Genomic DNA, 14,554 nt, shown 5'->3' on the forward strand with positions numbered 1-14,554 from the left:
AGTATCTATTGAGAAATAGGACATTCATGAAATTTATCTTGACAAAAATAAAGGACTTTTTTTTTATTCAGAAAACCTTTTTTGTGTGTGTGTCTGTGCTTTTCAAGATGGTCCCATTATATAGCCCAGGTTGACCTATGTCTCTGTGATCCTTCTGCCTCAGGCTCCTGATTTCTGTGATTACATTGCTTAGTACCAAAGTTATGAACTTGTTTTGGATGAGGGCTTACTCTCTATGCATAGAGAAGATATTATAACCCTGAAAAAATTCACTAAAGTATTTTATAGACTTTACATCAAATTATATGCTGAAGAGCCTTAAAAATCACAACCAGACCTATACTTCATGGCAAGTGGTAGCAAACTGATGATGACTCATTTTGTTTTTGTTTTTTCTGTTCTCATATTTTTCTCCATTCTCATAGAATTTTATACCACAGGTAATAATAAAATGAGTGGAATGTCTAACTTTTCGGAGGGAGTTATTAGAAGACATAAAAAGAAGTCATGAAATGGTTAATTAGACCTGCAATTAGTGAGCCGCTAATACACACAATTACCACAGGGACCACTTCCAATTACCACAGGGACAATGGCAGGTATCTCCACCATCAAGAGCTCACCACATCCCCTGCATATGATACATCTACCAAGCCTCAAAGAAAACTCATTGGATATGAGGAAACCATTCCTACTGTCCCACAACTAGAGACTAAAATTCCCAGGTGTTCTGCATGAACATAAGGCATTCTTGTGTTCCCTGATATTTCACAGAAATGCCAAATTCCACAGTGTTGAAAGTCACTCTGGTCTTGTGGGAAATTTTGTTTAGAAAGTCAGTTTGTGATTTTAACAAATGCCAGTTACTCCAGAGAGTGATTTCTTTTTGACTTAACAAATTGTCATACTGAAAGGACAAAAAACTAACACCCAGCTTCTCAATTTAAGAGAGAAACATCTTTTCTTGAAAGAGGGTCACTGTTGTTTGCAGCAAAGATATCAGGCATAGTTCCCTGTGGTGTCTGAAATTCCATGGGTCCTGGGACTCACCTTAGCATTGGGTCTCTGCTTACCACATTAATTCAGCAGAAATGAACTGTTGGTCTTAAAGCTTTCTTCCTAAAGACTTTATCAGTAAAGTGGATAACTGCCAGTAAGCTCCAGAACACTGTTGTGGATTTATTCCTTTGCTTATTGTGCTGTTATAACACAATTGTAATGTAAGACTATTCCATGTGACACTAAGTTTTATAGCTCAGGAGAAAAAGATGAGAGGAAGAATACCTTGTACCAAACTGCCTCAAACCTTTGAATAACATTCTACAAATAACTCTCACACAAGAATTAATTACTCAACTATCAAATGCCAGTGTGTGAAATCATTGTCATGTTCTTACACTAGTTAGGAAATTACAAAAACTGTAAAGTCGACATATGAAAGCAAATCAATTAACACCCACTGACAGGTACCATGCAATAATATGAACAGATGGATTTATTCAATCAAATGATTAAGTTGATACTAATGAAAAAGGCCAAAATAGGCCCGTATCATTTCTAAATTCTTTTTTTTGTTACAGATTTAAGTACATTTAAAAAATTTATTGCATATGTAAGCATAAATATGTATATAACATGAAAATCAACACTAGCAATATAATACATTTTAAAGAGTTAATTCTGTTCATTACTACAAAGAAATATTTTGGAACGTGCAGACTTCATGTCTTCACTGGGCATTCATCATCCATGTATTACAGATAATTTCCTAGTCTCCAATCCCCACTCAAGAACTCATCAGCTTCTTTGAGGTATCATACATCAATTCTGTCAGGGACATCAATAGTTCAGGACTTACGTTGACAGTTCTTTGCATCAACTGCATCTCCAAAATATCCATCAGCACAGAGCTCACAGTACCGGCCTGTTGTACCAGGCTTACATATCAGACAAGAGCCAGACAAGCTGTCACAGCTGCCAGGGATGGAGAAGTCAAGGTTGTCATTGCATCGGCATGGCTGACATGATCCTCCAGGTATGGAAGGTTGTCCAAAATAGCCTTCTGCACACCTAGGGTAATAATTTCCAACAGTGAAATTTTAGTGTGTGTGTGCGGGGGGTGGACTCAAGAAACCCACCCAACTCAATGTTTGTATAGTTTTCATATTCCTCTGCCAGGATAATGGATTTTCTTCTTAAGTGCTCCTTTTCTAAAACGCAAAGTGATTAAAAAATGCTTTTCTGTAACTGTGGTATAGATACAAGATGAAATCTGCCAGCTCTACTTATAATTAGATTTCAGCAGATAATCTTGTCACTGACATTGAAGATGGAACCAAAGCATAATAAGAAATCTGTGGTTGGCATTATGAAGGAATATAAGTCCATATTGCAAAGCTTTATAATATAACACATCATGTCTCCAAATCCAATTGGTCATTTTCTGTACACACACACACACACACACACACACACACACACGGTTCACACACGGATCATATTTTTGTTGCTGTTGTTTTTACAGCAAGAGCTTGTTATGAGGAACAAACTCAAACTCAACATTTATTGAAAGAAATTGTGTCTCAGAAAATACTGTCACTTGGGTAAGGAGTTCTGAATTAACAAAGTGTTTGTGTACATTCGCATATATATTAAGAGGCTGCTTTTCGGTGAAGAGTCTTCATTCAGGAGAAGTCTAAGTAGGGGTGCTTGCTATTACAGCAGTGGGCTATAGGGTGGTGCTGACCAGTCACACAAATTCACATCAGAGAATTCTATGTCTTCATTAAAAACATCCAACCCCAAACTGTATTTGAAAAAAAAAAACAACACATACATTTATCATTTAGAAACTGTGTTATGAGTTATGTTAACCATGTTTCCCTGTTGTACATGTTTTAAAATACTATTCAATAGTAAAGATGCTCAGATTTCCCATTTCTGTTTGGCTTGGTCCCCTCAGTTACATTTTCTCCTGCTTTGTATCAAAGAAGAGATGAAGGAGCATTGGAAGTCTGTGGCCACTCTACCTCTGCTATATGTGACATCTTATCAAATAAAATACTTCCCAGCAGTGCTCGAAACTTAGAGGAAACATGAACACTGTAGGAGACAGCATACATTGCCAATGCTGTGTGCCTTCTGCTCAGATACAAGAGATGCTCTTCCATTTGAAACATGAATGTTTTAACTACAGTATGCATTAATAACATTATTAGGTCAAAGTTGTTCATTTGGTACAGATAGATTGATCATCCTAAGTTTCATAGAAGCTTTATAAGTGGGAAAAAATGTTGCAGATCTGAGATTTTATCCCAATCTTTTAAGAGGTATTTTAATTATTCCACAAGATGGTTAGTAAAATTCTGAAAACTGTATAATCAGATATTAGAAGAATATTGCTACTAATTATTATTGCCAATAATTACTTATTAGTTCTCTACTATAGACCATGAAATAGCATTATAGTGCATAAAATTTCCTCACAATTCCTTCTGAAGTTTTCTTTTAATAAATAAGAGGATAACTTTGAATTTGTAACCTGATTTTTACCTTATTTGATCTTAGGATATTATGATAATGTCCTCATATGCTCACATCTCATTTTGCTTTTCCTAAGATTGCCTTTGCCAGTAAGACAAACAGTTGTATACTAATCATTATCAAAGCCAAAAAAAAAAAACCCATTACTTTCATCTTGATTCTTTCATAATGTCTTGTTGACCTCAGGAGAGATGGAATTATGTAATGAAGTATTACACATTTTCTGACAAATGTACCCATATTCTCCTGGAATTAAAATATGCAAGCAGAAAAATACAATTAAACAGAATAAATAACAGAATAAATAAGCAGGCACCTGCCAATTTTATTTCAGGATATAGATAAAGAAAATGTGTGAATATACGTGACAATTCATATACCACATGATTGATGTGGAATTCTTACCTCCTCCTAGTGCACAGTCACATATGAACAACCTTTAAATGTTTAATCATTTCGTGTTTATTCCTGACATATACATGTGTGCATAGGACTTTAAAAAGAGCTAAAGAGATTTCATTAGGGAATAAAAAGCATCCCAGTGGGAGAGAATATCATGCTACAAGCCTAGTATCAATAATGAAATTTACTATTACTCTTTTGTGCCATCTATTTAAATTTAGTAAATATTATAGCTCTGTAGGTTGCCCCAGCCTCCCAGATTTTCTCTTTCCCAAAACTAATTATAATGTGAAATCTCCAGACCTCTCATTTTCACAGAAAGGGCAAAATGCAGACACTAAAGAACATTTTGTGGGGTTCTTTGTTAAATATGGAAACATGTTGCCTATACCTTTCCATATTTGTAATTTCTCAGGTCAAATCATTATTGTTTGACAAAAGAATATTTAAATGTAAATGTGAATTCAGGCTATACAACAGTTCTGTAGGTGATCATTTGGGAACAATATCATTTACTATAGGAGGGGAAAAACTAATGAGGATGAATGGCAGATATAGAGACCAAGTATAATAGGAAAAAATACAATAGGACTGAAAGGACTTTTATCTCACTCTGCTCCATCAATTCTCAGAAATCATCTTTGACCTAATTTCTCATTCTCCATCTTCCTTAAAAACAAAGCTTAAATAGAAAAGGAGAGAAATCAACAGAGCAATTTTATATTACACTAATATATAAAAGGCATAGTATCATCCTAGTGTCTAGGCCCAAGAAATATACACTTAAAAATCTAACCACAGAACAACTAGAGATACATGAGAGAATCAATGTACAGAACCCCCAAAGCCCTGTGATGGGAGTGTTCTTCTATATATGTGTTTCTCTTATTGGTTGATGAATACAACATGTGGTCAAAAGAGGTAGGGTGATAGGTAGGACTAGGAGACAAGGAGAATTCTGAGAAAGATAGAGAAAACCCGGCAGAAAGAATCATCATGGAGCTGCCAAAGTAGTTAACAGGACCAGGCATTCTCCGGTAAGCCAAGACCATGTGGAAATACATAGATTAATAAAAATGGGTTAATAATTAAGACAGAGCTAGCCATTAAGAAGCCCTAGCCATTTGACCAAGAGTTTAATAATTAATATAAGTCTTTGTGTGTTTGGAGATGAGAAGGGTGGTGGGACCAGGCTAGAGAAGAAAACTTTCATCAACAGACCTTTTCAGGACGCAGAGCTGACTGCTGGTAACTGAACAGGTGCTAGTGCCTGGTTTAAAGGCAGAAGGAATGTAGTCATCTTTCAGAGAGAACTACATCAGCCAAGGAGAAGCCTGTCATCTAATGGGTTTGCCTGGGCTGTGGTGCTGTAGTCTCACTACTTCCCATTCAGCTAAATACTAGGCTAGCTGGCATTGCTCACAAGGTGCCTTTGCCAAACCTGAAAGCAGCGCAGAGGCAGTGGGCCCAACTGGACCCCTGAGCACAGCGCCGAGGCTGCACTGGCAAGAAGTGGTTCTTGGGCACAAAATCTGGGTGCTAGATCCAAGAGCCAATCACTCCTTTCTCCAAGTTCACAATTGCATGCAAGCAGCATCTAAAAACCTTAGCTGTCACAATTCTGATTGTGACAGAATTATTAAGAAGGAATAAGTGCCTCTCTGCAGCCAAGACCTAAGGATTGAAGATTGAGACTTGGACAGAAAATGTCTGCAGCATTGTGATTGAGAATGAGTGTACTTGATCCAGATTAAGACCTCTCTGAAATAGAGAATATCTAAATGGCTTCTTGGAATTGAAATGAAAGAAAAATGACCTCCATTTATATCCAGTGTGAATCTTGTGGTTAAAATTTGGTGAATTTTAAATTTACATTATTTAAATGTAAGTTAAATTAAACTTAAATTTCATTTAAAATTTAAATTGAAACATGGTAAAATTTCAAAATGTTAAGCCTTTGGGGTCAATTATCTTCCACATTTTCCATGGTTACTATGTAAGTACTCTTTGGGCTTCTTTCTTTTTACCTAGTGAGTTCTTAGTATTCGCCAGCTGAGGAGGAGTTGGGGTTTAACAAATCCACAAATTGTACTGTTTCACTTTTTCCTGTAAAATTAATTCTCTTAGTTAATGTGTCATGGTATTTCTCAGGGTCTCAATATATTGTTGAGACTACAGATGCCAAGAGTCCCTTAGTATCTGACTCAGTGTCACTGGCACTTAATTAGCTTTGTGTTCTTTTTAATTTTTCCTTCATAGTCCAGTGCTCACTTGATCCCTTCATGTCTTTCACAATGCCGTTTCTCTCTACTGTTCTAAATGCTCTAAGCCTAGAATCTTAACAAAGTACCATGATAAACATCTTTTTCTTGATTTCCTAGCTCTGTTTCCTCGATGTAAGTCTTCCTCAGCATAGAAGCTCTGTTAAGTGTTTGCAGGTTACAAATAGCAACTGGAATCCCTAAGAATTTCATTAATAATTTGATACATTGTTCTATTTACAGTTGTCATCCTATTCACTAGTTTTGTTGGTTGGCCATTTTGCTTGCATTTTTCATTCCCTCAATTCAAAGGACAAATCCATCTTGTACTATATGCTCCAGTAAAGGAATTTGACAGGTAGGAAAACAGGAGTATGTGGAATTTTTAGACTTGGTTTGTGGTTTCTATTACCTTCTCATTTCTTGCAAATCTTGCCCCAAAACAAAAATTGCATGATTCCTCAGGACAGAGGAGGATAGCTAAGGGACTATTGACATTTTGTTGCTGCTGTAAGAGGGAAAGTCAGTTTTCTACAAAGGATGACACCTTGTGTATTAACCACACTCAAGAAGTAGCACACTCTGTTTTGGGGTTTGTTCATTTGGATAGTTGGGTAGTTTTGCATGTGGGGGTCTTTTTTAAAGGGGAGGGATGAAGTTGGGTGAGAATGGAAGTGAGAAAACGTCTGGGAGGGGCTGAGGCATGAATATAATGAAAATATATTGGGTACAATTTCAGAGAATAAATAAATGCATCATTTAAAGGAAATGGGATGGAGTCAGAATGTAACAAATGAAGATATAGATGCTGTCAGTTCCCAGTGTTTGATTTAGGATGCTGAATATTTTCTGAACAGTTATTCTTCTAAGAGTGGGAAGAAAAGGAAGGCAGTTAGTTAGATCTAAAGGGAAAGCTAATTGTGAGGACCAGGGAAAGGTATTGGTTACTCAGGACTGGTCAGCCACACTATGTATCCATTTTTATGAAACACTGATAATCATAGACACTCACCTACCACACGCACATGCACACAAACATATTGAACTCTGGAACTTGTCAGAACTTTAATTCAGGATGGCTTTTGAAAGAGAATAGAGAAAAATTCTAATTGTCCAGTCAATGCATCTAAATCATCACAACTTCCATAGAAGACTGTAGTCTCACAAAGGAAATAAATTTAGATAGAGAATATAAAGTTGTAATTCATGTCTTCTCAACATATTCATATCCTAAAATAAAGGTAGAAGATTTAAGTCTGCATATGTATAGTCATATCTGAGCCAAACACTTTCACTGGGCTTCCTCATTGTCTATTAACACGTTCATGGACATCTCCTGAACTTAAGTGATTATTGAAAGGTTCAGGCATTATGCTGGCTTGCCTTTGTTATCTGGCAGAATCCATTCAGGCAGTAACATGGTCAGCCCAGGGATCTATGGGAACTAAATCTGCACACAGGTGCAAAGGACCTCTTTAAATGGCAGACCCCTGCCCACTTATGCTCTTTTCTCTCTGTTTCTACTCCTCTTATCTTCTCCCACCTATACTCTCTCTGCCCCTCTGTCTCTTCTCTCTGCTTCTCTGTCTATGGCAACCGGCTATGGCAGTCAGCCATTAACCCTGTTCCTCTTCTCTCTTAGTCTCTCTACTCTGCCAGGCCTATAATAAACTGGTTAATATGTCTAATAGTCTCATGTCTCATCTTGTGCCTCTTCTTTTATTTCTAATTTAAGCAAAAGAATAGTAATTATGGAAGTCCTTACTACAGGAATAGTAACAGCATGGAAGACACCATGTCAGTTTTAAAACATTGGTTTTGGTTGTTGTGTGCATACAGGGATCACACAAGTCTTTCACAGAATGGTCACAAGATATGCAAGTAGCCCATCTTGAGCCCGACTCTGCTATTTTTCAATATCCACAACTACATCTCAAAAATATTTCTGTTAGTATTTATGATCCATCTGATGGATATTTTGACTCAAAAATACTGAAATGGCAAACCCACGTGTTCAAGGAAAATCTTAACCCAAATGATGGCTAAGAAAATACATCATCTCATTACCTCTCTAATAATATTAGTAGATTATTTTTGGCTGACAAATTTAAATTAGAATTAAGATGTACCATTTGCTACACGGTGTATGTATCTCACTCTCTTTTTAATCTGAATAATACAGATTTTAGACAGGACATCATGCTTTCTGTCAGCTACTTCTTTCCTTGCTGATTTTCATCAATTAGAATTCTCCCTAGAACACATGTGACTCTTCTTACTGACATTAAAGAAGGGTGTGAGCTACTTGAGGACAAAGATGGAAAAACACATCTGTTTGTTTTCAGTGTGTTACCTTGTACCTAACATATGGTACTTGCAAAATAAATATTAGTTAAATAAAATGTAACTTGTTAAATTGCAGATGTTTCAGAAACTGTCTAATGTGTAGAAAGGACAGTGCACCAAGCAAAGCAAAATAAACACATAAGAGACCATGCTCACCCAAATAAGCAGATTTAATAGCCTTGTATGACAGAACAGCTGTCATTTTCCAGTTGCTAAAAAAAAAGATCGTCTGTAGTGAGCTAGGGGGTACTAGACATTGATGTAAATCTACCTCAGTGATGGTATGCTGTCCTATTAGAATGCCATATATACTCATGCCTTTCTCTTTTTTTTTTTTTTGAAAAAATACACAATTAAAGATGTTCGGTTTCTCAACTGCACTTATTTCAGGTCCATTCTCCCCTTTCTCATTTACAGATGCTGCCACAGGCCTATTATTGCTGGAAACTGCAGCTGGCATGCTGTGTGCAGACCACTAGCTGCTGGCCAACTTCTCCCTGGGTGAAGGTTTGAACAGGCGATAGCTGCCAAAAAAGCAGGAAAAGATGGATAGAAATAGCTCTCCTTATGGTTGGCCTTGGTGAGGAGGAGTGAAGGCAAACCATGTCCATAATATGGTTTGTCTTCCTCTGTCTCACCCATATCCCCAGCAATGGTCTCCAAGAGGAATTCTTTTCAGCATTAAACACAGGGGGAGGAGGTGTTCTGTTTGTCCACATCTTCAAGGAAGAAACTTGCATCACTTGTTAAATTAGGAGTGAATACACACAAAAAACAGTTCTTTGAATATTTTTAAGGAAGAAATACGATTATGGAAATTGTCTAAAATAATATCTATGTTCCTGCTGCCCAGAAACTCAACAGGAATTAAGATACCAGTTTAAGAATGATTAGAAGGGGATATAAATCATGATAATAAATTACACTTTGTTTTTGTTTCAAATATATTTACAGTAAATTATAGGCCACTTGATGAACTATGAACTATGAATTTAAGCCACATTTTAAGGACAAAAAGATAATTATGAAAAATAAATGGTTCCAAGGGTAGACAGTAAGATAAATCTTAAAATGATGGCTTTCCACTTGAGCAACACTTTTTTAAAAAGAGTGTAGGTTAATGCTTAACCTTTAAGATTAAAACATTAATCAGATATCCTCTGAGTGAATGGAGATTTATAGACCAATTTCCAGAGAATAAATAAACTATAAAAATAGAATGCATTTGTGTGACAAGTGTGATAAGAAAGTTTATTTCACCTCTTTGAGCACTGCAGCTTTTCTGGAGCAGGGGAAGATCATGCCTGTGGCTTTATAACTCCCAAGGTAGAAATCATTTTGCAAGACAATGTGGTATGTGCTTACCTCTCACAGCGTGGTCCTGTGTACCCAACAGGACATTCATCACAGATCAATCCCAGACTCCGGTCTAAATGGCATGTTGGACTAAAGCTGTGGTGATGTTTGGGAGATAAGAAGAAGCATCCATGAGATCATTAACAGTGAACCCTCCTATCTCTTTCTCTACCACTGCAGTGACCAAAGAGTACAGGCTGGCCAGTCTCATCTCGCAGGCAGAAAATAGAGTCTAGCCAATGGGGGATGAAATGGCATCGCTATTTCAACAGATATGAATATATCCCAGTGAAGAGCAGGGTCCCTGTGACATGTTATTAACTGACTTTTGACTTTTCTGAGATCACCAGTAAGAAGAGTGAACACACAGCAGCTTTTCAAGAATTCCATAGCCCTTATAAAACCTACTTGCACAGCCTTCCTCTCCAAGCATATCTTCAGAATTTGACGCAGCATGTAGAATTCCGGGAGACGTTTAGACATCAGTAGAGTCATGGTGGCTGTGTGGGTTCCTATATTCAGAGCAGCCACCACGGGGCAGGGCATGCAGGCTGCTGTGCGTATGTGCCCACAGGCATGTGTTTACATGGATGGAAGAAGCTTTCAGTAAAGATCTAATGCATACATTCTGCTTGATTTATAATTACACAAATTAAAACAAACTAGCTTTGTTGTTTCCCATCTCCTGGCATGTGCCAAAATTTACCTGTCTTTAAACAAAATTAGGGGCTGAAATGACAGAGTGTGATATCAAGTGAGAAAACCAGCACAGTTATATGGCAGCATCACCTCACCCCCCCTTTTCCCCTGTTCAGCGTTAGTGCCACTTCTGGTAAGAGACACCTCTCGAGCAACAACTAACTCAATGTAACTGTCTCCTGGTTTTGCCATGAGCCAGCCCTTATGCATTCTGAGTTCTCTGTTACACTGTTCTTTTTTAAAATTTATTTAATTTTTATTTAAATTAGGAACAAGCTTGTTTTACATGTCAATCTTTGTTCCCTCTCCCTTCCCTCCTCCTTTGGTCCCCCACCAACCCCCTATCCCATTCCCTTTCTGCTCCACAGGGAGGTTGAGGCCTTTCATGGGGGATCTTTAAAGTCTGTCATATCATTTGGAGCAGGGTGTAGGCCCTCCCCCATGTGTCTAGGCTGAGAGAGCATCCCTCTATATGGAATGGGCTCCCAAAGTCCATCTGTATACTAGGGATAAATACTGATCCACTACCAGAGGCCCCATAGATTGCTTAGACCTCCCAACTGACACCCACATTCGGGGAGTCTGGATCAGTCCTATGCTGGTTTCCCAGCTAACAGTCTGGAATCCATGAACTCCCCCTTGTTCAGGTCAGCTGTATCTATGGGTTTCTCCAGCCTGGTCTTGACCCCTTTGCTTATCTTAAAATTTTATTTTTATCTGATATACAAAATTATATATAATACAATTATAGATTTTATATTTATGTGATAATATAATTACATATAGATGCTATATCATGTTTCACAGTATGCCTTGTATGTATTTAAATCGTGTTAAACATATGTCCTAAAACATCTTTCATTTTTTTACATTAAAATTTTTCAGAGTCTCATGTTGCAGATTTCTGAAATTATATATATTTGTGTGTGTGTGTGTATGTGTTTGTTTGTGTATTGCTCTTACCTACAGACTCCTTATTATATATCATGTGAGAGATTCTTGGTATCTATTAATTACAGTTTCATATTTGTTGATCGGCCTTCTCTACTCCACTGCTTCCCATCACTCTCAGTCTCTTCTCATAGGAATGATCTCTGTGAGATCAATTGTTCTAGACTCCATGTCATCCACTGTTTTAAAGGTAACTGCCCTCAATTAATCTTACTCCAATTATGTTTTCCCCATAATATTTTCTATTCTAATATAAAACTATTTAGTAAAGAATTGATTAAAAACCAAATAATTAAAGACATCACAATAAATTAAACACATTGGGCCCTGGTCTTTTTCTGCATCTGACACTTGGTATGACTCAAGAATATTTGTCCAACTTGGTGCCAATCAGATTGTGACTACCATTTAAAGGTAACCTTCCTCTGGCATAATTCTAAGTGGTCATGCAATGCTTCAATAGTTCTCATTTCTCTATAGTAAGAAGTTATTATGATCCATTGGACCCTTCAGACTAGCTATTTTAACTCATTGGAAAGCCTAAATGAATCTGTGAGGTAAAAGAGAAACTCATTCAGGAAAACCTTGAACATATAAATGTTATCTAAGTGGAGAGGTTCTGATGGGAGTTGTCAGAACTCAGCTTGTAGTCTAAGAGGACTCTCTTGTTAGAGGAGAGTGCACCACAAAAGGGTTCACAGGTGTGAGGTCTTGGCACTTATTAAAACAAATAAATGGGAAAACTATTGTTCCCATTACTTCCTTGTCATTTATTATTGTTTGAAAACCTGAAAGAAGGACCTGAATTCTGACAACTCACTATTGTGTACATCTGTGTTCTTCCAAAATTGGCATTCTCTAACTGCCTTATCTTTATGGAGACAGGAGCCCCAAGGAGAAGCTTGAGTTTACTAGCCTTGTTGGACTATAGTAACTGAATGAAAACCAAGTGAATTATTCTTTAAAATTCTAAGGCAGCTTACCATAAAGACATGTCAGAGGTGGGTGACAAGCTTCTGACATCTTAAAACCATTTCTAAAATAAATCCTAAATTCTTAAAAATACTCTGTTGTCAGTTAAAACTCACAGCAATATAGTCAGTCAACTGAGCTTACTGACAGAGAGAGATACCTTTTCAGGAAAAAAGTATTAAGCAATAACAATATATGCAATGTGACAAGCTCTTACATTTCAGAGGACTTTTATCATAAGTGTATGGAATTTTAGCATATTCTTATGAGCTGGCTGAAACAAACTTATTTTTTCTTCTTCAAGGTCACACACTAATTTCCAGGAGAATTTACATGAGATTCATGACTTCAGGGCCTTCATTTGATCCACTTCCCTCCCTATAACCACCTGTCATTCAAACTTGCTGGTGAGATTACGTGAGTTTAAACTCCTGGTAATATAAATACTTGCCACAATGTATTCAAATAAAATCTCCTCTTAAAATATCCCCCTATGTATGCTTTCATATTTTTTAAATAATGCTACCTGAGCACTGTTTTTTTTTTTTCTGGAGTAACTGTAGCAGCAGCTATAGGAGAAGGTGCCAGCCAATAACATAAAAAAAATTAGAATGAGCAACTAATGTGCATAGTAATGATGCCCTGGACTCTGGACCAGTAGAAGAGGCATCTCTAAACTGATTCTTGTCCAAATATGAAGTTAATTGCTGTGAGACACAAAGAGCGAATGGTAAAATGATCACCGACTTCAAGTGATTCCACCTTATGCCATTCAACTCTAGTTGGCTCATTCTTCTCCAACAGAATAAAAGGTCCTTCTTCCTACATTTTCCAGCCCATGACACTAAACACTGGGTGATCCAAGAGCACAGATATTGCAGATAGACAAGCTACTGTTGTGATGAATAGTATAGCCCTTCTAGCTAGCGAAGCATATATTACTATATGTAAAAAGACTTTTGAAATTTCCCTCAGTTGTGCAATGTGTGCATGCACACACACATAAACTCATATGTACAATCACAATACTACATGAATAAATGTAAATCAATTTATGTGTAACTATGAATTCACATGTACACGTATAACTAGCTTTGCCCTCAACAATGTTAAATTGTCATGGAATATAGTGGAATAGCTTGTCCTAAAATAAATTTCACAATTATAAGTACCAATTTTGTTAATTTAATGTTACTGTGTGTGTGTGTACATATGTGTATAGTGTACATGTGTGTATGGTTTTGGTATTTATGTATGCACACATGTATGGGGCTGTACATGTGTGTGTGCTCATTCATGGTGGCCTGAAACTGATGTTGGTTATCTCACTTAATATCTACTTTATTTACCTAGGGAGGATCTGTCTCTCTAGATCTGCAGATCACCAATTTTGACTTTCTCTTCAGATTGCCTATCTCCACTTCCTAATTTTTGAGACTATAAATCTCTGTCATGCCTATTTAACTTTTGGATAGACACAGAGTTTAAACTCTTGTCATCATGCTTATTTGGTAAGTAGAGTATCCATTGAGCCATTTCCCCAGCCCAATAAAACCTTATATGTAATCCCTAAAATCAAATCTAGAAATGTTCCATTGTTTTACAAACCTAGCTCTTGGTATTCCCGATGCCTACCAAGTACTACATAGGACTTGTCAAAGCCCAACCTCCCATCACTCTGACAATACCTCTAAACACATTGCACAACTGAGGGAAATTTCAAAAGTCTTCAATGATAGTATCTTTTCTTTTTTAAATCCTAAGTGTTCAAGCAAAAAATTCATGGATTTTTGTCTTTAAACTATGATCAATGTAACTAAAAATTAATGAATATAAACTGAAATGCTTATACTTTATTTGCTTCTCCAGAAGGAAATTTCATTACTTTAGTTACTATGTATGGTAAAAATATATACATCAGTAAGACGAAAAGGACAGTGTACACTGTAAAAAGCTGATGAAGGTGTTCTATAGTTATAATTTAAATATTATATGCTCATCTGTATCCATACATCTTAATAATT

At 36.8% G+C, this 14,554-nt stretch overlaps 1 protein-coding gene across 4 annotated transcripts in view; it reads right to left on the reverse strand.

Moving 5' to 3' along the window:
- LOC100771923 (laminin subunit alpha-2) overlaps positions 1 to 14,554 on the reverse strand; it is a 541,373-nt gene that overhangs the window by 207,383 nt on the left and 319,436 nt on the right. For 3 of the 4 annotated variants that reach the window (XM_035440328.1, XM_027402872.2, XM_027402871.2), the window contains exons 18-19: positions 9,918 to 10,004; positions 1,859 to 2,070 (exon numbers count right to left, since the gene is read on the reverse strand). The exons of the other annotated variant lie outside the window; for it this stretch is intronic. In XM_035440328.1, the coding sequence (XP_035296219.1) occupies positions 1,859 to 2,070; positions 9,918 to 10,004 (299 nt within the window). The remainder of the gene's footprint in view (positions 1 to 1,858; positions 2,071 to 9,917; positions 10,005 to 14,554) is intronic. 4 annotated transcript variants of the gene reach the window in all.

Source organism: Cricetulus griseus, chromosome 2, assembly GCF_003668045.3.
Source record: "Cricetulus griseus strain 17A/GY chromosome 2, alternate assembly CriGri-PICRH-1.0, whole genome shotgun sequence".
Lineage (NCBI taxonomy): Eukaryota > Metazoa > Chordata > Mammalia > Rodentia > Cricetidae > Cricetulus > Cricetulus griseus.